This window comes from Apium graveolens, unplaced genomic scaffold (genome assembly GCF_009905375.1).
Source record: "Apium graveolens cultivar Ventura unplaced genomic scaffold, ASM990537v1 ctg7811, whole genome shotgun sequence".
NCBI classification, from domain to species: Eukaryota; Viridiplantae; Streptophyta; class Magnoliopsida; order Apiales; family Apiaceae; genus Apium; species Apium graveolens.
In genome coordinates, this window is record NW_027420650.1 from 90,250 (window position 1) to 117,502 (window position 27,253).

The following is a 27,253-nucleotide window of genomic DNA, read 5'->3' on the forward strand; positions in this document are numbered from 1 at the left end:
TTGAATAAAAACTCAGACTACATATGCATACCAACCACCATTATAGAAATGAACTGAATCTTTTAAAATTACCTATAAATCATCTGATTTTACAAAAATTAACCGATAAATTATAAATGGATAATGTCTCAATTAACTGATATCGATTTCCGAAATCCGTAACAACGAATTAACAACTACTACCATTTTTTATTTCTTAAATTTTAAAAAAATTATCTGTAAATGAGCTTTGACAATTGACATTTTCTGAGTTTTAACTTCCAGGAGTCTGGATAAATGGGGTATATAAACAAATTACAAACACACACCTTATCTACAACACTGGACACAACTGATAAATTTATCTTTGTAAAGATGGCTTCAGCTTCTTCCTTATTATTTCTCCCTGGCGCTTCAGCAGCGTACTCTCAACACCACCCATTTCTCCGCCCAAAGCTCCCATCTTTATTATCAGCACCAAAGCCACACTACCAGTCACTAGTTGTTGAAGCCAAGGCAAGAACTAGGCAAGATAATCGTGTTGCTCGTCACATTCGTATCCGCAAGAAGGTCCCTTTTTTCTCCTTTTTATCTACTTTTAGGTTTATGTATCTGCATTTTGTGCATTACCCTTTTGCTTATTCTTGATTTTGAGCCTACCCTTTTGCTTATTCTTGATTTTGTGCCTACCCTTTTGCTTATTCTTGATTTTGTGCCTACCCTTTTGCTTATTCTTGATTTTGTGCATACCCAATTTGCTTATTCTTGATTTTGTGCCTACCCATGTGCTTATTCTTCATTCGTAATTGCCCATTTGCTTATTCTTGATTTTATGCCTAGTTGCCTACTCATTTGCTTATTCTTGCTTTTGTACTTACCCATATGATGCTGCATTTACTTTTTCGGTAACTTGGGTGGTAAATTGTTGTGTTTTTGGTAAATTTGAAGTAGTATATAACTCGTTTTTGCAATATTGGGAGATTAGTACTACATGTGTCAGAGAATTGGAATGAAAAAGGGATGGATTGGAAAAATGTTGACAAGGTTAGAGGCGAAAGAAAGGATGTTAAAGGGAAGAGATAAAAAGAGAGTTTAAATTGTCTATGATGTAGTCTGACAGGAAATAAATAGGAATGAAGCATGTTAGTAATTACTTGCGTAATATTACAAATTTCAGTTTACTCCCGCTTAATTTTTTTCCAACCAAGATTAAGTGTATATGACTACAGAGGTGTAGCCAAGAATTAGAAACACCGGGGTCACTATTTTATTAATGTCTTGATGGTAAACTTTTAATGCTTAACTTTGTGTCCGTATTACTAATAGTCTAATACTCTTATATTGACTCCGCTTCAATATCTCATCTTTTGCCCTGCTCTTGATTTTGCTTCTGTTAATTGAAGGCAATAAAAATGTCTTGAGTACCACTAGGTAGTTTTCTTCTGTATCTGTGAATGTAATCACTTCTATATCTGAAGCAAAGTAAGGCACTAAAGGTAATCAGTTTGATATCCAGCATTTAGTTTCCGATTCTCGTTAGGTTACTAATCCTTTTACTTGGCCTTCTGAACTAGACTGATATACTGATACTCTTTAATTCTAAATCGTGGACATCAATAATAGAAAAAAACGAGACTAATGGCCAGATAGGCACCTCGAATTCCCAACCGACAGCTCGAGTCTTCATCATAGCACATCGGCGTATTGTTTGCAAGAACAGATAGAACACCAGCTCATTAAGTTTTTTGTTGATTATAGATATCTATTTTCAGTTTATAACTGTCAACTAAAAAGGGTCAAATCCCACTGCACAAGGCTCCCAGTCGGGAAAGTATAATGACTCAACAGTATGAAATAATGCATATGTACTGGGTTTTGAACGACCAAGTTTAATGTACAATTTAAATTTATAGTTCTATAAAGTCACTATATATTTTTCTTGAAGGTTGAAGGGACAACAGAAAGACCAAGATTAAGTGTGTTCCGCTCCAACAAGCATATATATGTGCAGGTGATAGACGACACAAAGATGCATACTCTTGCTTCAGCTTCAACAATGCAGAAACCCATCTCGGAGGAGTTTGACTTCAGCGCTGGTCCAACTATTGTAAGTTGACATATTAGATACTTAACTTAAAAGTATATTTACAGCTACCATCCCCACTCCACCCTCTAAAAGGGACACATGTAGAAGTTGAACACTTGGACATATTCAATTTAGCAGAAAAAATTAAACATTTTATGAGACCAAATATCTGTTTAAGATCGCTATATAGCAGTGTTCTAAAAATCGGTCTAGGCGGCGCGTAGGCGCTAGGCGGTGGTAAAATGCCCCGACTCGGACCTAGGCGGTGATTTAGGCGTTTTTTCAAAAAATCGGGTCAAAATCGGGATTAGGCGGGCTAGGCGGTCAAAAATCGGCCCTAGGCGGAAAATAATTAAAATATATATATTTTTTACGTTTTTATAATTTTAAATCATTAATTTCATAATTTCACACAATATCATGTCAATTTATAATATAAAGTATTGGTAAGAAGTAGCAAGTAATCTAAAATATTTATTTTCTCACTTAAAATATAAAAATAACATATTATAATTAATTTAAAAGTGTGAATTAAAATATAGTTAATATTATAAACTCAATAATTAGTACATAACGCATATCAAATGTGTAGATATTGTTTAATAACATTCTAATTTCTTTTTTCAAACAAATATTTGACATGTTGATCATTATATAATTATAAAAATTAAAAATAATATTTATATCCTTCCGATTAGTGTTCCGATTAATCGGTCCGATTAATCTCCGACTTGCCGATTAATCTCTCGAAGGTACCCTCACCGCCCTGGCACGCCTAGCGATTTCTGGAACACTGCTATTTGTCACTTCCACGAGATGTTGGAACAATTGTACGTAGGTTGCTTATAATTCTTCATCATCTGGCACATCTAATTTTCGATAATATATCAGGAACCTGATTATTATATACGTCTACCTGGTGAAAACATTAAACAGGGTCTTATCTTTGTATTTAACCAAGAGTTTCTGTTAATGACTACGTGTGAGGTAATTATTACTAATCAGTTGGATGTATTCAGGCTAGAATCACTTATTAGTTACTTTGTTTTCTTCACAAATTCGCTATCACTATAGATGAGTTTTTAAGCACCATATTTATATTCATAAAGAAAAAATCTGTCTACATGTTTAAATTATTGTAAATAAACTGCACCTTCGTATTATGACATGAATACGAAAAAGCCTCAAACTGAACCATTGCAATTTTATTTTTTGATCAGGATGTAGCAAAAAAAGTAGGTGAAGCGATAGCCAAGTCCTGTATTGACAAAGGGATCACCAAAGTGGCGTTTGATCGAGGTGGATACCCTTACCATGGGCGCATTGAAGCACTTGCTAATGCTGCCCGGGAACATGGCCTTCAGTTCTAGAACTTGAGTGGTTAATTGAAATTTTCTGAGAATCTTTCATTTTCCTTTCAAAAAATTTTATGAGAAAATTTGTATGTAGAAAGAAGCATGGATGAAGGGTCAGCTCATAAGCTAAATGTTGTAATTGAAGAATGCTTTCAAGTCCCCTGTAAGTTGGCTGTTGGAATTAGAGAAGAAAAAAGGGTAAACTTTGTTATTATATCATGTTTTCCTTTGCTGAGTCTTACGGGAACCTCGACTGATGTTGTTTCTTGGTTCATGTTGATATTTGATAAGGTGAAAACATTTATGAACCGGAAGCAAATAACAGAAATTGATGTAGCAAAAATAACTTACAATTAGTTTCAATGAACTCGACCGTCAAGGTCAATGTTCGATTCCTTGCTTCTCCCCATTTGGTTTTCCAATTTGAACATATCTTATGGCAATTTCTAAAATGGCTTTGCTTACCAAAAATACCTAAAGAATAAAGATAATGCAGAAAGGGACAATTTTTTCTTACATTTTGCTGTATTTCCTGTTCTCTGCAATTTTAAGAGACCATCGTGTGTGAGCGAATGGAATGAAGACGAGATGGAACGATGAAATGCCCATAAATGGAAGGCTATTTTTTTTTTGTAGTATTTCCTATTCTCTGCAATTTCAGTGCACAAAAAATTGTTCAACCACGTTTTATTTTGTCTAATAAATGTATAACAAAATAATATTTCTTATGACTTGTATATTTATATTGTTGTTAAGTGAAATTTTAAAAAAGTATACTGATGCTGCAGGAGCAGACATAGTGCTAGTCTGTTATGTTGTTACTAGATTTAGTGCAACAATGTCCCCAAATTGTACCCAGAAAACAAAGGTTGCCAAAGTAAAACATATATTACAAAGTTAATGCCACAACACTATATGATCTGCAATCATACCAATAAGCAAAACAAGCAATTCTTTTGTCTCCTGCATGAGATACCTATCTTTTGGTTTACCTTCAATTGACTGAATAAATAATATAATGCAGTCTGCTTCGGCAAAAAAATGGTCCAAAAAAGCCACATAAGAAACATAACTTCTGTTGTTAACTCTGGGATTTTGCTCATGGTTGCAGTCATAGATCTTTTATGTCAACACCTTATGAAAATAATCCTAGTGTCCTACTATACTATACACCGCTCATGCACATGAACCATATGGTCTTTTAGTAACCGAACCGACATCAACGGTTTGGTAACGGTTTTCGGTAAAAACCGAGCGGAACCTACCCGTTAATACCACTAGTCTTTACTGTTTTGTTACTTCTGCTTAAACAATTAAGCACCTTGACTAACTGGGATTTCATAAACTTGACCTACAGGTTTTTTTAAAAGAAATATGATCTTTTGTTGCAACATGCATTGTTGGCTAGTTCAGCTCCTTGGCGCTCGTTCTTTTGTCAGACTGCATCTCTGTTTTTTACTTTGTTCTCTTTATCTTCAGCAGCAAGTATAAGCCTCTTAGATTCCTCAACCAAACAAAATATTAACTCAGCCTATATGTCTATATATTAAGCTAGAAACCTCACTTCATTTACATACTTCTATCTCTAAATTAGTTCGTGCTCTCGACAGTTTTTTAACAATGGTAATCTTATCAGTTTCACTTAGTATCTTACTACATTGTAGCAGCTATGCAGTACTCAGTGAGGATATATACGCTTGCGTGGACTTGACCGATGCAATCAACTGTTTAAAATTTTAAATAAAAACAACACCAGTTAACTATGCATGTTTAACATTTATATTATTATTTGAATTTTTCAGGAACCAAATAATGAAGGTGTGGAAGATCTATCTTTCCGGACCGTGCATAATCCAAGACAAGGTGGTTATAAGCCCACCCTTTTCATATTTGGTGAGTACTAAACCCCATAATTCATTGTAATTTGGACAAGTATTGCTTTAGCTGTTTCATGAACTAAGCATGGCCCTATCAAACTCATTTCATGCAAATTGCAGTGCTAATGTTGCTGGATAACATAGGCTTTGTTGCAAACATGGTAAGCGCGGTTCTATATTTTATAAATGTCATACATTTTGATCTGTCCGGCTCTGCAAACACTACCACCAACTTCCTGGGCACTGCTTTTTTGCTGACACTAGTAGGAGGCCTTGTTTCTGATAGTTACATGAATCGCCTCAACACTTGCCTCCTATTTGGTGGAATCGAGTTACTGGTAAGTAGTGCTCAGTAATTTTATCATTTTCTACTTCTTTCCTTCCTGCAAGGAATGACATTAGTGTTTGCAATATTGCAGGGATACTTGTTAATCATAATGCAGTCACATTATGAAAAATTACAACCTGAAGCATGTGGGGAGTATAGCTGTGTAAAGGGTACTAAAGCTCTACTGTTCTATGCCTCAATCTATTTGTTGGCACTGGGGGGAGGTGGGATTAGAGGATCAGTGCCTTCTCTAGGAGCAGATCAGTTTGATGAGAATGATCCGAAGGAAAGCAAGCACATAGCCAGTTTCTTTAATTGGTTCTTGTTTTTCGTGTCTGGTGGAGCTTGTATTGGAGTTACAGTTGTAGTGTGGGTAAGCACAAATAAAGGATGGGATAAGAGCTTCATTATATCCATTGTTTGTACATTTGTCGGTCTAGTTTTTGTTGCATTGGGAAAGCCTTTTTATCGCATTCGAGTTCCTGGAGAAAGTGCCCTTTTGAATGTTTTACAGGTACTTTTTAAGCTATCTATTCAAAGAGTTGGCATAAAATATTGTCATTACTTTCTTATCATCAACTAATGGTTTTTTTAGATATTTTAAAATAAATTAACTTGGTTTGATAATACTTATTGAAATTTTCAAAAACATGCAGGTCATAGTGGTTGCTGCAAAGAACCGGAAACTGCAGCTGCCACAGAATTCTCGAGAGTTGTATGAACTGCAAAGTATCCAAGAGTATGCTTCACGTGGAGAACGCATTCGTCACAGCAAGCAATTTAGGTAAAATAGCTGTCTAGCTAGTTATAAGAATGACTTATCCATCTGCTGGAAAGTAAACTGGACATTCTTTTGTTTTTTTGGCAAAAAATTTGAACTTCTTTTAATATTATAAACAAAACTGATTTAATTAATTCGAGCAGGTTACTCGATAAAGCTGCTGTTCTTGCTGAAGGCACCAAGCCTGATAAATGGAAAGTATGCACAGTGACTCAAGTTGAAGAAGTAAAGATCCTTACAAGAATGATACCTATCCTTCTAAGCACCACACTCATGAACACATGTTTAGCTCAGTTGCAAACTTTTTCCATCCAGCAGGGCACCCTAATGAACCCAAAAGTTGGCAGTTTTGATGTCCCGGCAGCCTCAATTCCTGTTATTCCTCTATTGTTTATGTGCATTCTTGTACCCATATACGAAGTTTTATTTGTCCCATTGTTCAGAAAACTGACAGGTCATCCAAATGGCATTAGCCATCTCCAAAGAGTTGGTGTTGGACTAGTTCTCTCAGCCATTTCTATGGGGATAGCCGGACTTGTAGAAGTGAAACGAAGAAATGAATTTGTAAACCACAACAAGCGCATTAGCCTCTTCTGGCTCTCATACCAGTACGGGATATTTGGAATAGCAGACATGTTTACATTTGTTGGATTGATGGAATTCTTCTATAGTGAGGCTCCGAAAGGCATGAAATCACTATCCACTTCTTTTTCATGGCTTTCCCTCTCAATAGGATATTACTTGAGCACAGTTTTTGTGGAAATTATTAATTCAGTAACAGGCAAGTATACTTCCAGCAAGAGGGGATGGCTAGAAGGGCTTGATATGAACAAGAACCATGTAGAACTTTTTTACTGGTTCTTGGCAATTCTCAGTATTGTGAATTTAGGAAATTATGTATATTGGGCCAACTGGTACAAGTACAAGAAAGATGTTCCAATCGAGCCTATTAACGAGCTTATTGATGAGCCCGTGCTGACTGCAGGAACTCCTAGTAACATTCCATCTCCTTTAGGATGGAGTCCAGTGATATTTGCAACTAAACAGGAGGAAGGGACTGATTCTACATGAACAAGTTAATTACTACCTCACGGAGTAGAAGTAGGGTAAGGTCCGCGTACATCTCACCCTCTCCAGACCATACTTGCGAGTGTCATGTTCTTGGTATTCTTGGTCTGTGTTGGTTCATCTTACAAGATAGAACTTTGTAATCAGTTACAGACTGGTATATAATTGAATACTAAGATCTAAAGTTGTATTAGATTTCCAAGTAGATTGCTGCAACTCATAATTGACGGATAAATTTTCTAGTATGGGTTGTTGTTAGCACATATCCAGTGTCTACTTGGCACTAGTCATCTCTGCAGGCATAAGCTAGGCACTCAAAAATTATCCCTATGAGAGAAACAAAAATTCTGGTTTTGTTCTTGTCTTCTCTGTTTGTAAAAATCTTTGCAATACATTATCCATTCAGAGAGTATCACCGACACTATTGTCAACATGTCATGTCCTTAAGAAATTTACGAGCAAATGGGCAACCATACAAAAATCAAGAACGCGTATATATAACTGAGTACAAACACATACACCGAGCAGAAAAGTTTAAAATATTTAATTGAAAAATTCCAACTAATAAGTTTGATTTGTATGTTGGTGCAAATTTGTTCATGTGTTAAATAAGCATATGGTTAAATATGTCAGGCCAGAAAAAACAATTAGTTTATGTGTTAGCCAAGGCTAAAACTCCCCAAAAGCAACATATTCAGTATGCTAAAATTTGGAAACCAAATCTCAGGGCCAACTGGTACAAACACATGCAAGATGTTCCAATCGACAAACGAGAGCAAATTCATTGATCTTTTCATTTCTTTTGGCTATATTAATGTGATGTGATTACTGTTATTGATTAGCCAAACACAACACGCCTAGTATGTCTCTCTCAGAAGTAAGGTCCCAAACCAATAGGATTTACGCGATGATCTGCACCTAAGAGAAAGATATTATGGTCCCTTTTTTGGAAGGTCTAGATGTTTCCTACTTGTGGTCAATTATATATTGTCTATCAGGAAAATGCTGCAGCGTCGCAATAAGATATCCAGAACCGGCCGCCAATGGGGTACCAACAAAATTAAATTTTGAAGGGCACGTTTTTCTTTTGTTAATAAGCTAAATCACTTTTTAATGATATTTCTGCACCAAAATTAGCCGGTCTACATCCCTTTGATCTTCTAATTCTAGAATTAGCAGTTAGTCTTAACTTCGTTATACCAGATCAGTTTTGTATCCGTCAACTTCTCACTGGAAGGCCGAGTCTTGGACCTGTATGACTAGACTTCATCATATTGGACTTGTATGAGTGGATATTCCGCCAATATTCTGGTCTTCTGGGGCCTTTACCAATTTTTGGCCGTCCGGTTAAGAAACTACTTCCATTAGATGTAATTTTTTTTCTTCAATACTCGATTCCCTCAAACTAGGGAATAGGGATACGTAGGCACATTATATGGATTGAAAGTTTTGAGGCTCTGATAGAAGCCTCAGAGTCTCAACACTTTACATGACAAAGCAACCATAATAGATAATAGTATGCATAATTTAAAAATTACATGAATACTTTCTTTGAATGATGAGAAGGACATATATTAAGGCACACATTTCATTTCAAACTGTGACATGGACAAATATTTCATGATATTTGCTATGTAATGAAAATATTTTCTGAGAATCCTGTGGCTGCAGAGTAAGACACAGTGCTAAAGGTGGTAATTATAGTATACAAATTGCAGCCTTGTGTTGTTTGTTTGTTTGGCCAAAGTAAAACACATATATACAAAGCAATTGCAGACTTGATTTGCAATATACTATACAAAACAAGCCATGCTTTTGTCTTGTGCATCACAAGCCTATGTATTGGTTTATCTGCAACTGACTGAATGCATAAATAATACTACAATTCTCTAAACAATGCAGTCTGCTACAGCAAGAAATGGTCGAAAAGTCACTATTGAAAATTATGTTTAAATATTTAAATTTTGTATTTTAGATTATTTAGAATAATCGGTCAACCTAGAGCAATTGTTGAGGATTAAATGTTTTTTTTTCCACCGTTGGCATGCTGCAATATCAATGGATTTCCATAATATTCCAACGGATTTTCTGTTGTCAAAACTGGTTTTTCTCGTAGAGGTGCTAAATGCCTATTGATTTGACGGATTTTACTTGATCTTTTGCTGCCGCAACCAAGGCCCGGCCTAGGCTAAAGTCCGAGCTGATCGACTTTCAAAAATAAAAAAAAAAATTGTTTTGTAATCTCAAAATTTTAACTGTAGAGTACTGGTTTTATCAGAGTTCTGTTGTAACATGCATTGTTGGTTAGTTGAGCTCTTAGATGCTTATTCTGTTGACAAATTCCCCAACCAAACAAAATATTAACTTACCCCAAGAGTCTATATATATTAAACTAGAAAGCTCACTTGTTCATTTCATTACATATTAGTCGCCATCTCTAAATTAGTTGGCGCTCCGCACCACTTTCTTAACCATGGTAATCTTATCTGTTTCATTCAGTCATCACATAGCACCTGAATTTATGATTATGCATGTTTAACATATACACTACGTACTATTTGAATATGTTCAGGAACCAAATATTGAAGGTGCGGAAGCTCAATCTTACCAGACCTTGCATAATCCTAGACAAGGCGGTTATAAACCCGCCCTTTTTGTCCTTGGTAAGTACTAAGACTTAACCCAGCACCTCTTGGTGTAGCAGTAACTCTCTTGCTTCCTTTACGGGATGTTCAGGGTTCTTACCTTGTCAGGGACAAGGTTTCGCTCATATTTTGCTCTGTTTCGGAACTAAGCATGCAGGCCTTAATGTATATTTCTTTTATGCATATTGCAGTTTTAACGTTGCTGGATAACATTGGCTTTGTTGCAATTTTGGTGAGCCTGTTCCTATATTGTTTAACAGTCATACATTTTGATCTGTCCGGCTCAGCAAACACCACCACCAACTTCCTGGGCACTGCGTATTTGCTGACACTCGTCGGAGCCCTAATATCTGACAGTTACATAAATCGCCTCAACACTTGCCTCCTGTTTGGTGGAATTGAGTTACTGGTAAATAATGTTTCTCGCTAAATTATAATTTTCTCTTTCCGTCCATCTACCAGGTGTTAAAGAGTATAAGATCCCGTTGTGGTCTTCCTCTAATACCTTAAAGTTTTAGAGCGACTGATTACTTAACACAAAGAGTGTCACTATACATTCAGGTTTAATTCTATGTTAGTTTTTGCATCATTGCAGGGATATTTGTTGCTCATTATCCAATCACATTATTCTAAATTACAACCTGAAGCGTGTGGGGAGTATAGCTGTGTGAAGGGTACTAAGGCTCTTCTTTTTTATGCCTCTATTTATTTAATGGCGCTGGGAGGAGGTGGTGTTAGAGGATCAGTGCCTTCTCTAGGAGCAGATCAGTTTGATGAGAATGATGAGAAAGAAAGCAAACACATAGCTAGTTTCTTTAATTGGTACTTGTTTGCTGGAACTGGTGGAGCTTGTATAGGAGTTACATTTGTAGTGTGGGTAAGCACAAATAAAGGATATGATAAGAGCTTCATCATCTCCATTATTTGTACATTCGTTGGCCTAGTTTTTGTTGCATTGGGAAAGCCATTTTATCGCACCCGAGTGCCTGGAAAAAGTGCCTTTCTGAAAGTTTTCCAGGTACTTTTTATGCTAACTATTCAAGAGTTCGGATAAAATATTGTCATGACTTTGTAAATCATCAACTGATGATACTTTTTAAGCTAGTTTAAAATCAATCACCTTGATTGTTTATAACTCTTTCAACATTATGAAATTCTGCAGGTCTTGGTGGTTGCTGCAAAGAACCGGAAATTGCAGTTGCCACAGAATTCTGGAGAGTTATATGAGCTGCGCAGTAGCCCCGAGCATGCTTCACATGGAGAACGCATTCGTCACAGCAAACAATTTAGGTAAGATATTTAATTAGCTAGTGATAAAAATGATCTGTCCATTAGTTGCAAACAATTAGCTAGTGATAAAAATGATCTGTCCATTTCCTGCAAACCATTAGCTAGTGATAAATTGATCTGTCCATTTGTTGGACGGCGAAATGGACTATTTTATGTTGTTTGGCGAAGGATTGAACTGCATTTAATAATATAAACAAAACTAACTTAACTTAATTGTGCAGGTTACTAGATAAGGCTGCTGTTCTTGCTGCAGGCAGCAAGCCTGATAAATGGAAAGTATGCACAGTGACTCAAGTTGAAGAAGTAAAGATCCTCACAAGAATGATACCTATCCTTCTAAGCACCACACTCATCAACACATGTTTAGCACAGTTCCAAACTTTTTCCGTCCAGCAGGGCACGCTAATGAACAGAAAAGTTGGGAGTTTTGAAATCCCAGCAGCCTCGATTCCTGTTATACCTCTATTATTCATGTGTATTCTTGTACCGATATACGAAGTTTTCTTTGTCCCCTTGTTTAAAAAACTGACAGGTCATCCAAATGGCATAAGCCATCTTCAAAGAATTGGTGTGGGGCTAGTTCTCTCAGCAATTTCTATGGGGATATCCGGGCTTATAGAAGTGAAGCGCAGAAATGAACTTGTGAACCACGACAAGCACATTAGCATCTTCTGGCTCGCATACCAGTACGGGGTATTTGGGACAGCAGACATGTTTACATTTGTTGGGTTGATGGATTTCTTCTATAGTGAGGCTCCAAAAGACATGAAATCACTCTCCACTTCTTTTGCATTTCTTTCTCTCTCAATAGGATATTACTTGAGCACAGTTTTTGTGGAAATTATTAATTCAGTGACTGGCAAGTATACTTCCAGCAAGAGAGGGTGGCTAGAAGGCCTTGATTTGAACAAGAACCATCTTGAACTTTTTTACTGGTTCTTGGCAATTCTCAGTATTCTAAACTTTGGAAATTATTTATTTTGGGCCAACTGGTACAAGTACAAGAAAGACGCTTCAGTTGAAGTCATTGACCAGCCGATGTTGACAGGATCTCCTATTAACCTTACATCTCCTTCAGGATGGAGTCCATTGATATTGCCAACTAAACAAGGAGAAGGCACCGATTAAGTAAATTTTAATGATCTGGTAGCTGGTTACTACTTGTAGGAGTAAAAGTAGGGAATGGTCAGAGGAGAACTCGTCGAAAGTCTCACCCTCCTTAGACTGTACTTGGTGTTTATGGGCTGTTATAGTTCATTTTACTGGATAGAACTCTGTAATAAGTGATAGACTGGTACAAAAATGAATAGCAAGACTGTTATTTATGGTTTGTTGTTAGCAAATATCCGGGGGTTAGCTATGCAGGCATAACCGAAGCCTTTCCCCGTTTAACCTTATTTTCTGTTCACTTTCTCAAACTAATCTAATTTGTTCAATTCTTTCCAAAATGAACTACTTTTTTCAACTTTTCCCAAACCTACTTTTTATATTTTCTAACTTTTAGTTATAATTATAAATCATACATTATTATTAAATTATATATATGCTGAATTAATTTTTTGATATAACATTTTCAATAATAAATAAAATTAAAATACAATAATTCATTAATACTTGGTTAAATATAATGCATATTTTTTTTTCTATTTTGTTTCGCATATTTCTTGTTTGAGCAATTAAAAAAAACTTGTTTGGACAACCACACTACATTATTGATATCAGATATGATCAAATGTGAAATCTCGACAACCAATAGAAATGAAGATATTGAGATAATATTTTATCTTTAAAATTTAATAAAATATCTAAAAGTTGTGGTTGATATCAATGTAATCTTGACAACCAATCAAAACACAAAACAAAATTACTCTTATCCTATCTCTAAAATGCCTATATATACAAACCAATCTACAACAAATAAATCATAGAAAAACAAAGCAAATTAATTTGCAGATGGATAATGAGAGTTTTCTAGATATGATGGAAAGAGCAAATGCAGTATTCAATTTAAGTGAAACTGATCATTTAATCTCTCCACACGAGTCTGAAAGTGATGAAACTGATGGTGAAGATGGAGACAATCCCAATTCAGGTTCAGCAAGTTATGATGGTGAAGAAGGAGACAATCCAATCGCAGCAGTCGGAACACATGTACCTACCGCCCCATGGTTTACAACAGAGGCTTTTACTAATAATTCAGGTGAATTTTTCTTCAGCTAATCCAGGTGCACATTTGAAGTTGTTATGTTGGTTGGCTGGAAATACATCTCAAGTGAGGAAATTTGAAAGAGCGATGAAAAAAATCAAAGACCTTAGTTCGAGTGCTGAAGAATGGCTACGAGACATTCCACTAGAGATGTGGACTATATCTCATGATGGAGGATATCGATATGGTCAAGCAACAACAAATATGGTTGAAACATATAATGGTCAATTACGATCCGCTCGTCATCTCCCACTCACTTCAATGGTTGAGTACATATATTATCGGAGTGTCAAACTTGTTGCTGAAAGACGAACTCAAACACTGAACGATCTTCAAAATGGTCATGTATATTGCAAGAATTCGAGAGAGCTCTTTCAAAAGATTGAAGAAAAGGCATCGGCACATAAGATTATTCCATACAATCAAGAAAGAGGGGTATTTGAGGTGACTACTGCAAGATAGAAAACAGATAAGGGATTTTGGAAAGGTGGCAACAAGCATCATATAGATCTCTCTAAAGGATATTGTTCTTGTGGAAAATGGCACAGGTATCACTCTCCTTGTTCTCATATAGTTGCTATATAGTTGCTGCTTGTATGACATGTAACCTAGATTGGAAGCAATACATTGAACCATATAAGATGTGGTAATATGAATTTTTCTCAATACCGCATCAATCATATTGGACATTTCCAATAGCAAATAATTGGGAGGGTTATGGAAAGCTCGTACCTAATGAGGATTGGAGGAAGAAAAAGAAGAAAAAGCACAGCAAAAGTCAAAGAATTCGCACAGAAATGGATAACTCGCAGACTGGTAAAATTTGTGAAAAATGTGGACAACAAGGTCACACGAGACGCAGTGCACGTTGTCCTCAAAAAGATCTTTAATGTAATATTTTTAATTTAATTTTAAGTTGTTAGTTTATTAAGTAAATGTTCTGTCTATGTGTTTTAGTTTATTAAGTTGTTTAATTCAGCATATATATAATTAATAATAATGTATAATTTATAATTATAACTAAAAGTTAGAAAATATAAAAAGTAGGTTAGTTCGGGAAGAGTTGAAAAAAGTAGATCATTTTGGGAAGAATTGAATAAAATATGTTAGTTTGGGAAAATGAACAGAAAATAAGGTTAAATAGGGAAAGGATTCGGCATAAGTTGGGATTGAATATTTTCATGACTTGCTAAATCATGCCTTAGTGGTTGCACTCATGCATGATAATTTGGTTTAACAAGAAATATGAAAAGAACAAAATGTCACTGATGTATACATTTTTAAATGTCAACTAATGATCCTACCTTGAAATTTTTAACCAGCATAAATAGAACATTTGAAGTGTGTAACCAGTGTTATAAAAATCGGCCGTATCGTCGATAAATCGGCCGATAATTCGCTCAGATCAGTGCTGCCGACATTATTAAGACTAATCGCTACAAAAAAAACGGTTTGACGATTTCGGGTAAAAAAACGGGTCAAAATCGAAAAAATCAGCTGGTCAGAACCGGGTTTCAATCCCATTGTAAAAGAGAGAAGAGGAAATAGGAAAGCATGAACTTTAATTGTCTCTTCCATCATACTAATTTCCTTGATACCTAAGCATATATACACAAAAAAAATAAGAAGACACATGAGACGGAGATAAAGCGAGAGAAGGGAGAAGATATATGAGAGAGAAAGGGAGAGATGGAGAGGAATGAAGTGTGGATGGGGAGTAAAATAGTATGCGGCAGTTAAGATGAATCGAAAGTATAGTTTTATGATTTTTTTTAAAAAAAATCTTTTATTGAATAAAAGTTTAAACATTCTATTTTTATTCAGAAAAATAATTTTTTTAAAAAAAATTATATAACTATACTTTATATTCATCTTAAAATACGTGTTGGACACTATCTCAAAATGAAGAATTTGGTAGGACGGGAGTACCTATTTGATCGAAATAGAATTGTTTTTATGCTTTACTTTGTTTTGTTAATATAATATTCCTGCAACAGCTTTATTAGTTTTCTTGTTTTTTTATTTCTTTAGTTTTGTAGCAACAATTTTTTATTTGTTTTAGTATTTTCACACACAAATATATTATTCCATGAAATATATATATATATATATATTTCAGTAAAAATATTTGAATTTAATATATTTAATTAATTTTATTATTAAAATATATGCGATTTTTATCCGATTTATAAATCCGATAAATCCCCGATTTTCTCAGCCGATTTAGTCCAATTAGTGATTTATGTAACAGTAACACATTCTTTTTAGTCATGTAATTAATATTAGAATATTAAGCATATTCAAATTAGTACATCTGTCGGCAGTGATCACTTCGCATCTTTTATTGGAAAACAAACATGGTACAATTCTATTACTACAAATCACAGCTTCTGGCCTGAATTTGAATCCCAGCCTCTGCGACCACGACTTTCTTCACAGAAACTGGTACCTTCTTCTATCTTAATTATCTCACGACTTATGTAACTTCGATCCTTGCATTTTGCTTTATTTGACATTTAGTTGCTCACATTGTATTTTACAGGCAGTTGACTTTGTTTTGTGTAGTAAGATTTCATTGGTATTATATACTGAGTAATATGATTACTCATGCCTAAGGTTTTTGTAACAGGGGTGCTATGAATTGTATGTATGTCTTTCTATTCCTAGCTTGTTGTATTTGGGGGGCGTTTGTTTCTAAACTGCACACGTACATCTTGAAGGAATCTCTCTCACACATACAATTGTGCAAATCCTCAGCTCAATACATATAATTGTTTCTCTTGCATAACCTATTTTATCTACCTATGAACAGCAAACCTGTTCAACTAGAAGAAAATAGAGGATCACTGACCACCAGACGCGGTTAGTACCTCAATCGGGATATATTTCCTTGTAGTATTTTCATGGAGTGGGAGAACTGTGTTTTCTGGTGGACTTTGATAAGTTTGATTTCTCTTGTTTGGCACTTGAGGAGGAAGAATAATTACAGACGTTCCAAGCTCCCTCCTGGTCCTAGGGGATGGCCAGTTTTCGGATATATGTTTAATCTTGGGAGCTTTCCACACAGGAGTCTAGAAGCACTGAGACAACAATATGGTCCTGTTGTATGGTTAAATCTTGGTTTTGTCAACACCATGGTGCTTCTTTCCGCTGGTGCAGCCGAAGATTTTTTCAAAAACCATGATCTCTCCTTTGTTGACCGCTTCACTTATGACTCCACCAGGCCTCATGACTACTACACGGTCTCTATAGCTTTTGGCTCATCCAGCACCTACTGGCGCACCTTGAGGCGAATATGCACCTCTGAGATATTTGCTAACAAGAGGATTAACGACACAGTCCTTATTAGGCAAAAGCGCGTGGATGAACTGTTGTCGTGGATTGAAAATGAAGTAGAGAAAAGTGCAGGTGGTAGAATTGTGGTTAGAGACTTTGTGTTCCCAACATTTTTTAACATGATCGGGAATCTCACGCTGTCCCGCAACTTGGCGGATCCACAATCAGAAATTTCCTCTGAATTTTGCACGGCTTTGGCAGATTTCCACGAATGTGTAGGCCGTCCCAATATCTCTGATATATTCCCCTGGCTTAGAAGATTTGACCTTCAAGGAATAAGGACGACTGCAGATCGTAGTTTAGGAAAAGCCATCGAAATTATCTCCACATTTGTAAAGGAGCGTATGAGAGAGAGGCAACAGAATCAGGAATTATCATCAGAGCAGCAGGACTTCCTGGATGTGTTGTTAGATTATAGGGGCACTGGAAAGGCTGAACCAGCTAAATTGTCAGAGTTCCAAGTTACAGTTTTCCTAATGGTGAGTATAAGCACAAGTAACGTTGTCAGAAATAGTGCCGTAAAGTCAATCATGGCTATTTTTGTTGCTGGCAACATTAACAGTTACAGTAGTTGTGCTTATATAATTTTAGATAACAAAATTACATGTTTAATTGCATAAGATTTGTGCAGGAAATGTTTTTTGCTGGGACAGAAACATCAAGCGCCACTATTGAGTGGGCGATGTGCGAGCTCTTACAAAATCCAAATCAAATGAAGAAGATTAAAGCTGAGCTTGTTAGAGTTGTCGGAGAAAATAACAAAGTGCAAGAGAATGACATTGGTAGTCTTCCTTATTTGCATGCAATTGTGGAAGAAACACTGCGCATACATCCTCCCGCTCCACTATTGATTCCAAGGAAGGCGGTTCGAGATACCAATTTCATGGGCTATAGTATTCCGAAAAACACACAAGTCATGATCAATTACTGGGCAATTGGAAGAGACGAAGATAGTTGGGAGGATGCTTTGTCTTTTAAGCCTGAAAGATTTCTGGACTCTAATATTAACTACAAGGGTCAAAGCTACGAGTTTTTGCCTTTTGGGTCTGGAAGAAGGATGTGCCCAGGTCTTCCATTAGCACATAGAATGGTACATTTAGTTCTAGGCTCCTTACTTCACCATTTTGACTGGGAGCTTTGTGATGATGGGAAGACAATAGATATGAGGGAGACAATGGGGGTGTCGGCAAAAAAACTCGGACCTTTGCAAGCAATTCCAAAGCTAAAGACAGCATGATCGAAAGGAAAAGTTATTAGGCTCCAGTGCTGTCTTTACATGTTTAGAAATTAAAATAAACACAGTTACTATGTTTGGAAATTAATATCACTGGGGTAACTGGTATAAGTACTTGTAAGATATTCCGATTGATAAACAACAGCAAATTCATCAACATTTTTCGGAATTGTAATCTATTTGTTTTTTCCAAGTAATGTGATTTATTTTCTCTCTTTTTTTTTTGGCTAAATTGATAATATGTTTGAAAAGAGAAGAAATACAATGGCCTTAAAGGAACCAAAAGCTGTCTACATGACAGATTGTGAATATGTTTAACATATACATTTATAATTGAATATGTTTAGGCAACAAGTAATGAAGGTGTGGAATATCTATCTTACCAGGCTCTGCATAATCCTAGACAAGGTGGTTATAAGCCCACCCTATTCGTCTTTGGTAAGTACTAAAACCCTATTATTTATATACATATTCTTTAAATTTCCCGCATAAACAAGCATGGATAAATTAAGGAGGCAGTATCGAATTCATTTATATGCATATTGCAGTCTTATTGTTGCTGGATAACCTTGGCTTTGTTGCAAATATGGTAAGCCTGGTTCTGTATTTTTAAACTGTCATTCACTTTGATCTGTCTGGCTCTGCAAACACCACATCCAACTTCCTGGGCACTGCATTTTTTCTGACACTTGTCGGAGACCTTGTCTCTGACAGTTATGTCAATCGCCTCAACACTTGCCTCCTATCTGGTGGAATTGAGATAATGGTACCTAATTCTCCGTAAATTATTATTTTCTACCTCCGTCCTGCTCGCAAAGACTGCTACTTAATATTCACTAATAACCTGCACATTGGTTTATTCATTATTTCAGGGATATTTGTTAATCATAATTCACTCACATTATCCTAAATTACAAACTGAAGCGTGTGGGGAGTATAGCTGTGTGAAGGGTAGTAATGCTCTACTATTTTATGCCTCGGTATATTTGTTGGCGTTGGGGGGAGGCGGAATCAGAGGATCAGTACCTTTTCCAGGAGCAGATCAGTTTGATGAGAATAATCCAAAAGAAAGTAAGCACATAGCCAGTTTCTTTAATTGGTTCTTATTTTTTGTATCTGGGGGAGCTGGTATTGGGGTTACAGTTTTAGTGCGGGTAAGAGCTTCATCATCTCCATTATTTGTACATTTTTTGGTCTAGTTTTTGTTAATTGGGAAAGCCATTATATCGCGTTCGAGTGCTTGGAGAAAGTGCTTTTCTGAAATTGATGTACTGTGGCTGCAGGATCAGAAAGAGTGCTAACGGTATCAGTGTCAAATAAAATAAACAAATGTCAGCTATCTCTTTGTTCGTTACATTGTTAAAAAATTTAGCAGGAAACAATTGCAGTCACTTGTTGATTTGCAATATACTAACCAAAACAAGCTTTTCTTTTTGTCTCCTGCAGGGCTGCGAGAGAGACCTGTCTTTGGTTAAATCTACAATTGACTGAATACATAATTAATTCATCTGTTAGATACTTCTCTTTATAATATGATGATCTTTTGTTGTAACATGCATTGCCGCTCAGTTCATCTGTTAGATACTTGTTCTTTTGTCAGATTGCATCCCTGTTTTTTTACTCTGTAAACTCATCCTGTATCTGTATGTGTATATATATTAAACTAGAAAGGGCACTCTTTCATTTCATTACATATGTAAATCTCTGAATTAGGTATATACATCTCTAAATTAGGTCGCACTCGCCAAGGCTTTCTTAACCATGGTAATCTAATCAGTTTCATTTAGTCATCTTATCATTCACTAGCATGCATGATTAGACTCGAGCAATGCAATCAACTGTTTTTAATTTTAAATAAAAACACACAGCAACTGAATATATGAGTATGCATGTTCAGAATTTACATAATTGTTTGGATTTGTTCAGGCACCAAATAATGAAGGTGTGGAAAATCTATCTTACCGAACCTTGCATAATCCTAGACAAGGTGGTTATAAGCCCACTCTCTTTGTTTTCGGTGAGTAATAAGACCCTATAATTCATTTCACTTGAATTTCAGAATGAAGATGCATTGCTTTAGCTGTTGGAGAAGTAAGCATGAGTGCATGACCTTATCAGATTCATTTTCATTAATATTGCAGTGCTAATGTTGCTGGATAACATAGGCTTTGTTGCAAATATGGTAAGCCTGGTTCTGTATTTTTTAAATGTCATACGTTTTGATCTGTCTGGCTCTGCGAACACCACCACCAACTTCCTGGGCACTACGTTTTTGCTGACACTTGTTGGAGGCCTTGTCTCTGACAATTACATGAATCGCCTCAATACCTGCCTCCTATTTGGCGGAATCGAGCTATTGGTAACTAATTCTCAGTTGTCCTTCCTGCAAAGAATGCTACTGTATATTCAGGTTTAACTGTATCCTACTTTATATATTGTAGGGATATTTGTTAATCATTATTCAGTCACATTATGCTAAATTACAACCTGAAGCATGTGGGGAGTATAGCTGTGTGAAAGGTACCAAGGCTCTACTATTTTATGCCTCTATTTATTTGTTGGCGCTGGGGGGAGGTGGAATTAGAGGATCAGTGCCTTCTCTAGGAGCAGATCAGTTTGATGAGAATATTCCAAAAGAAAGTAAGCACATAGCCAGTTTCTTTAATTGGTTCTTGTTTTTTGTATCTGGTGGAGCTTGTATTGGAGTTACAGTTGTAGTGTGGGTAAGCACAAATAAAGGATGGGATAAGAGCTTCATCATATCCATTGCTTGTACATTCACCGGTCTAGTTTTTGTTGCATTGGGAAAGCCTTTTTATCGCATCCGAGTGCCTGGAGAAAGTGCCTTTCTGAATGTTTTACAGGTACTTTTTATGCTATCTTTTCAAGGAGTTGGGAATCTTGTCGACTTTGTAATCATCAACTGATGACTTTGTATTGGAATTACCTTTCCCATACTCATTTATTAATGAACTTCTGCAGGTCTTATTGGTTGCTGGAAAGAACCGGAAATTGCAGCTGCCACAGAATTCTGGAGAGCTGTATGAGCTGCACAGTACCCCAGAGCAGGCTTCATGTGGAGAACGCATTCGTTACAGCCAACAATTTAGGTAATATATCTCATAATCTAGTGATAAAAAATGATTTGTTCATTTTTTGGATTTTTGACAGAGAATTGAACTGTGTAAAAGTATTATTAAAAAATTTAACTGAATTAATTGGAGCAGGTTTCTAGATAAAGCTGCTGTTCTTCCTGAAGGCACCAAGCCAGAAAAATGGAAAGTATGCACAATAACTCAAGTTGAAGAAGTAAAGATTCTCACAAGAATGATACCTATCCTTCTAAGTACCACACTCATGAACACATGTTTAGCTCAGTTACAAACATTTTCCATCCAGCAGGGCACCCTAATGGACACAAAAGTTGGCACTTTTGATGTCCCGGCAGCCTCAATTCCCATCATTCCTCTGTTGTTCATGTGCATTCTCGTACCCGTATATGAAGTTTTCTTCGTGCCCTTGTTCAGAAAACTGACAGGTCATCCAAGCGGCATTAGCCATCTCCAGAGAGTTGGTGTTGGGCTGGTGCTCTCAGTCATTTCTATGGGGATAGCAGGACTTGTAGAAGTGAAACGAAGAAATGAATTTGTGAACCACAACAAGCGCATTAACCTCTTCTGGCTCTCATATCAGTACGGGATATTTGGAATAGCAGACATGTTTACATTTGTTGGATTAATGGAATTCTTCTATAGTGAGGCTCCGAAAGGCATGAAATCGCTCTCCACTTCATTTTCATGGCTTTCCCTCTCAATAGGATTTTACTTGAGCACAATTTTCGTGGAAATCATAAATTCCGTGACCAGCAGGTATACTTCAAGCAAGAAAGGGTGGCTAGAAGGCCTTGATATGAACAAGAACCATGTCGAACTTTTTTACTGGTTCTTGGCAATTCTCAGTGTTTTAAACTTAGGAAATTATGTGTATTGGGCCAACTGGTACAAGTACAAGATAAATGTTCCAGTTGAGCCCATTGAGCAGCCGATGCTGACAGGAACTCCTAGTAACAATCCATCTCCTTCAGGATGGAGTCCAGTTATCTTTGCAACTGAACAAGGGAAAGGAACCAATTAAGTAATTTTTCCTGATCAGGTAGCGCGTCATGTATTGCTCTATTCTGGTATAATAATGAACGAGGAATTAGTTCATTACTACTTCTTGGAGTAAAAAGTAGGGTAAGGTCGTCTTACATCTTACCCTCTCCAGAACATATTTACGAGTGCATTTACTTTTGTCTGGTTGGTCTGTTTTGCTTTATTTCACAACAAAGACTAGGTAATAAGTTACAGACAGGTGTGGAATTGTATGGCAAAACTAAGTGCAGTTATGCAATTCAATACTTGACAAAAAACATTTATAGTTTAGTTTGTTATTAGCATATAGAGTAGCCTGTGTCTACTTCACACTAGTTTTCTGCAGGCAGTAAAACCTTGTAATTATGTACAGTATGTATTTTTCAACTCATAAGTTACTATCAGTTTGGATAAATTTATGGTTATTTATAACTTATAACATGCAAATTTAACAACATAACAATGAAGTACTAAAAGTTAACTTTAGAAAGGATGCTTTTCATTTTTATGAAGTGAGATTGCAGATTTTAAATTATGTAACTTATTTTGTGCATTTTAAAATTCAGTTTGTTAGTTATTCACAAGTCACTTTTACTTATTAAACAAACGAAAACTTTGAATTGAAAACACAGATCTTTACTTAGTAGTGATCAATAAGCATAAAAGTGTTAGGACGAAATCTGATTCTTGCATGCAAGTACATGATGAATTCTATGAAGTACATATTATACTAAAGCACTTAAGAATGAAAAGAATGGTACTAAAGCACTGATGTTTTAAGCTTCTATATGTTCTGGCTGCCAAAGCTGGGAGGTTGTGGGAATAGAGGGTCAGTGCCTACTTTGGGTACTGATCAGTTTGATTAGGGTGAATCAAAGCAAAGCAAACTATAGCCAGCATCCTGTTTCGGCTTTTGTCTGGTATAACTTCTCGAGTATTGGCTGCCAATGGGGACAGGATAGTAGCTTCATCACATCTCAGATTTGTTCATTCATGGGTCTTTATTTCGTTTCACTTGGAAAGCCTTTCATTGTGTATCTATGTTCATATGTCTGGACTAATTGTTTTACCAGTTAGCAGTGGATTACATATTAATGCCTCTAAAATATCACTGAACAGTCAATACATGACGATATCTGACATCTTGTGTTTGATACTTGCTCCAGAGTGACACTTTAAGTCCTTAAAGGATTGCAGATCAGGTTGCTTGCAAACAAGAATCTAAAAGTATTGTTTCCCCAAAATTTATGAAGTTGTATGAAATAGAGTATCGTGGAAAGGGCTTCCTCTAACACCTCGAGATTTCAAAACAACTGGTTCCTTAACATGGTATCAGGGCTTAGGCTGAGGCCTTGAGCTACCGGTTCCTTAACAGTCATTGGTACAGGATACCAGGTAAAGAGCTAAAGAGAAAGAATGAAATTCTTTTACAGTGAAGCACCTCTTTGAGATCATTATCTGCGTACTTCTTTCTTGTTCCTTTCTTTATCATTTGGCTACCACTTCAGCTCGACTATCGCGGGGATCATTAAGATTGCTGCTACACTTGCATCAAATAACATGGGATATTTAACTTAAGAAATTATCAGTTTGTTTAAATCTGAAAATCATATCTATGGGCTAACCGGTACATGTACATGGAAGATGTCCTAACTGACAAAAAAAAAGGTACATATATCTATTTCAGATTTGATTTTAAGTTGTATATCTATTCCAGCCGGCCCTCTTGAGAGATATGCAAAGATCTGGAACTAGAGGGGCAAAAATTTTGGCTTTGTACTTGTCATAAACATTTTAACAATTCTGGGATTTGAGAGAATGTATGCAGCATGCTCTTTTGTTCTCTCTTCTTATAACATTGCAAACAACTGAGATATCCATTATGTATAATATAGAATGACACCATATTATTTGAAAGTATTTTATGCAAGAAGAAAAGGTACCTCATTTGTAATCTGAGCTTAATACATTTAGAAAAGAAAAAATATTGGGTTTAAAAAACTTGAGAAGCAGCAGAAAAGACAACATTAAATGAAGACAAACAAAAGAAACAAAAAGGGTGGTCAAGCTACAAACACAAACTTTTCATCCTAAAAGCAGAGCAGGAGCAGACACATATATATATGTAGTGAAAGCTGAAATATCAGCAGATTGAATGTCAAAAAATATCAGCCACATGACATGCTTTTACACAATCATATCATCTTTCTACTAAGATTACTATCTATCTAAACAAAATCACCTAAATGATTACTCTTCAATTGATTGATATACAAGTTAAGTAACCGACTCGTCTAAAATCGTCGTCTAAAATCGTAAGATATTAGAATACTCAACAAGATCCTGCATTATCATGTGTAATATATCAATGAATTAGAGGTGTTCACACTCCACATTTATGTCAATTCATGTAATGATTGAACACCCAGTTTTCTAACTCATTTAGTTTCATCAAAACATTGACATTGACTAAAATCAAACAAAAAATATACATAATAATCTTAATATGCAGTGTTTGTGGTATATTCTACAGAATCAATATAATATACAGTTAGAAATAAATAAAATTTTGGATTGTAATGGCATCACCGAATTTGAAGTTTTGTCATGACATATGATTTGCATCAATTATTGAAATGGTGAAAGAAAGATATGATGGCCCAGTTAAACCAGGTTAAAATGTCTCAATAAAATATCTCCTTTTTTGTGGTCAAAATTGTCTATCAAAAAGATGAAGAAGATGTTGCAGTAACTCTGTCTTAACCTCTTGAAAAGTAGTCGGCAATCACTAATCACTGCTACTTGAATATAATACATTAATTTTATGCGTCCGTTATATCACTTCATCTAAAAACTTAAGTTATTAGAGAAAGATCAACGAACATCTTATACTCTATATCGAAAAAAGAAACCGTACCGGAGCAATCAGAACCTTTGGACACTCGGATTGGATTAGTAATTTTTTAGGGACCAAATTTAATTAACACCATATTTTTATAGATCAATTATTTTTAAAGATTGGTCTAAGCCACAGCAGTTGGAGCAACCCTGCAATCTGCAATATCTGCCAGAAAAGAAATAGTCTGTAATTTGTATGAATCAGAGAACAAGTGCCCTTCAATCGCCATAGACATAGAAATTAACTCTGTACAATATCTGATATACATATATCACTGAAAATAAAAATCTAACATGATATATGTTTCATAGGGACTCATCTTGAGATGATGAAAAGAACAAGAAGCTTAAATTTACAAAGCAAAATCAGCATCTCTCCTTGACCATTTGAACACATATTTCTTCAACTCCCTCTTGTTTCATTATTCTAATCATCTTTGAATTTTCTTAATCAAACATGAGGTAGCATGATTTTATAGCTAACTAAGCTACCTAACTAAGCCTAACAACAATAGAGCAGAGGCAGAGGTTCTTGATTTTAGTACAAACACATCTCCCCTTCTTTGTCTCCCTTAAAGACTTGCAAATTTTAAGAAGAAACATTGCAAACTCTTTGGTTTGATTTGTCCAAAATGGACCACATGACTTGAACATCTTCATAGGCACATGCCATCACTTCTCCTTGTAGTTGAAGATCCATTATCCTCTTATCTTCATGTCCTGCAATTTTAGTTTTACATCAGTTAAAGCTAAAAATAAATAAAAGTAACCAAATCAACCCTACTCAGTATATATATGTACCCACGAGGATAAAATGTACGCAGACCTTATCTGACATGCGAAAAAGATATGTACCTTGGTGGAGGTGTGACTTGGTATTTGATCTAGTGGAAGTTCCATTAGGATTAAAGAAAGTTCGAGCTTTTCTGAATGGAGTTGTGATTGTTTTCACCCAAGAAGTGTTGCTAGAAGAAGAAGAAGCCATTTTCTCCATGTTTTTTTAAAGAAAACCTGTGGATTGTATAGGCTAGGTTGTATGTATGTATGATATTGATTGCATTCGAGTTCTTGTCCTCCTCAAATGACTTACCCAAATTATGTTACATATGTAGTATTATATATACACACATTGTTCAAGTACACAAAATTATTAACAAGTGGAGATGGCAGGAGGAGGTGTCATGTGTGTGGGAGCCATATGAAATTAAGCAAGATCCGTAAGATGAGCTTTGTTTTCAACTTTTCCCTCGTCACCACCCTCATTTTTTCAAGTTTTGATTATAAATACTATTAAAATTTCATGATTTGCTTTTATTATTATAATGGCAATATTATGAGGTAAATAGATATAAAATATTTACTTAAGTTATTTTAAAAATGGATCATAATGCAATGTCGGTGATATTATTTGAAGAAATTTTGATGACCAATAGACTTAATATCCACTATTTTAGTTGACGAAAGAATTATAAATTGAATTATAAGAGTTATTATATGTTGTAAAAATTATTTTTTAAAAATCGATAATAAATTGGTCAAAAATATTTGACCAATTTGATAAATCAACAATAAGCTAGCTATTGGTAAATAATTTAATTTTCAAAAATTGTCCAATAAACTATAAATCAGACCTTAATCAATTAGTTTTTATTTTCGAAAGCTGTGTACATAATAAGTATTATATTTGGGAAGAAATAAAAATATAAAAAAGAAGCATTGTTTGAATGGCAACTATAGATAAGAAACAACAGCTAGCTAGTAATAATAGAAACAACAAATAGTGTTTAGAATGAAGTTTCTTTCTTTCTTCATTTGTTTGTATGTTTGCACCTACTGGCTACTGCTGCCTCCCCTTGCACATGTTCCACGTGCTGTATCTCTCCCTTCCTACCGGCTTTCGTTAATTATTTCTCTTCGATGTGCTCTATATCTTTTTTTTGGGTGGATTACCAGATGAATTAATATATTTTGCATGTTTTCATGTTTTGTTTTAATCTATATTAACTACTTTTTCAAAATAATATTAGTCACTGATTT

The 27,253-nt window shown here is 35.5% G+C and overlaps 5 protein-coding genes and 1 long non-coding RNA gene across 9 annotated transcripts; 5 read left to right on the forward strand and 1 right to left on the reverse strand.

Annotated features, from left to right (window-relative positions):
* The first annotated feature begins 305 nt into the window (after positions 1-305).
* LOC141704421 (large ribosomal subunit protein uL18c-like) lies at positions 306-3,634 on the forward strand. The gene is made up of 3 exons (XM_074507662.1): positions 306-549; positions 1,925-2,086; positions 3,286-3,634. Exons 1-3 carry the CDS (start codon positions 355-357, stop codon positions 3,433-3,435), a joined length of 507 nt encoding a protein of 168 aa, XP_074363763.1. The 5' UTR covers positions 306-354; the 3' UTR covers positions 3,436-3,634.
* Positions 3,523-7,551, forward strand: LOC141704416 (protein NRT1/ PTR FAMILY 4.5-like). Its single transcript, XM_074507653.1, has 6 exons — positions 3,523-3,618; positions 5,223-5,313; positions 5,418-5,635; positions 5,717-6,139; positions 6,282-6,409; positions 6,550-7,551. The coding sequence occupies exons 1-6, from the start codon at positions 3,523-3,525 to the stop codon at positions 7,475-7,477; spliced, it is 1,884 nt and encodes a 627-aa protein (XP_074363754.1). The 3' UTR covers positions 7,478-7,551.
* A 925-nt stretch (positions 7,552-8,476) lies between these two features.
* LOC141704417 (protein NRT1/ PTR FAMILY 4.5-like) lies at positions 8,477-12,696 on the forward strand. Its single transcript, XM_074507654.1, has 7 exons — positions 8,477-8,522; positions 8,612-8,727; positions 10,047-10,137; positions 10,311-10,528; positions 10,715-11,137; positions 11,282-11,409; positions 11,631-12,696. Exons 1-7 carry the CDS (start codon positions 8,477-8,479, stop codon positions 12,535-12,537), a joined length of 1,929 nt encoding a protein of 642 aa, XP_074363755.1. The 3' UTR covers positions 12,538-12,696.
* Positions 12,697-15,905: 3,209 nt separating this feature from the next.
* LOC141704420 (cytochrome P450 76A2-like) lies at positions 15,906-18,400 on the forward strand. Of its 4 annotated transcripts, none has more exons than XM_074507660.1 (4): positions 15,906-16,060; positions 16,245-16,477; positions 16,587-17,430; positions 17,583-18,400. In XM_074507660.1, exons 3-4 carry the CDS (start codon positions 16,654-16,656, stop codon positions 18,186-18,188), a joined length of 1,383 nt encoding a protein of 460 aa, XP_074363761.1. In that variant the 5' UTR covers positions 15,906-16,060; positions 16,245-16,477; positions 16,587-16,653; the 3' UTR covers positions 18,189-18,400. The 4 variants fall into 4 exon arrangements, with proteins under 4 accessions (XP_074363761.1, XP_074363759.1, XP_074363762.1 ...); XM_074507661.1 differs by having other exon boundaries at positions 15,920-16,060; positions 16,428-16,477; XM_074507658.1 differs by having other exon boundaries at positions 16,245-17,430.
* Positions 18,401-18,449: 49 nt separating this feature from the next.
* Positions 18,450-22,459, forward strand: LOC141704418 (protein NRT1/ PTR FAMILY 4.5-like). The gene is made up of 10 exons (XM_074507655.1): positions 18,450-18,473; positions 18,533-18,623; positions 18,734-18,788; positions 18,900-18,951; positions 19,058-19,339; positions 20,112-20,202; positions 20,327-20,544; positions 20,627-21,049; positions 21,168-21,295; positions 21,413-22,459. Exons 1-10 carry the CDS (start codon positions 18,450-18,452, stop codon positions 22,317-22,319), a joined length of 2,271 nt encoding a protein of 756 aa, XP_074363756.1. The 3' UTR covers positions 22,320-22,459.
* Positions 22,460-25,457: 2,998 nt separating this feature from the next.
* On the reverse strand, positions 25,458-26,299 carry LOC141704412 (uncharacterized). Its single transcript, XR_012567952.1, has 2 exons — positions 26,072-26,299; positions 25,458-25,936 (listed from the first exon to the last, which is right to left on the reverse strand). It is a non-coding gene; the product is annotated as an uncharacterized LOC141704412 (long non-coding RNA).
* Between the last annotated feature and the right edge of the window lie 954 nt (positions 26,300-27,253).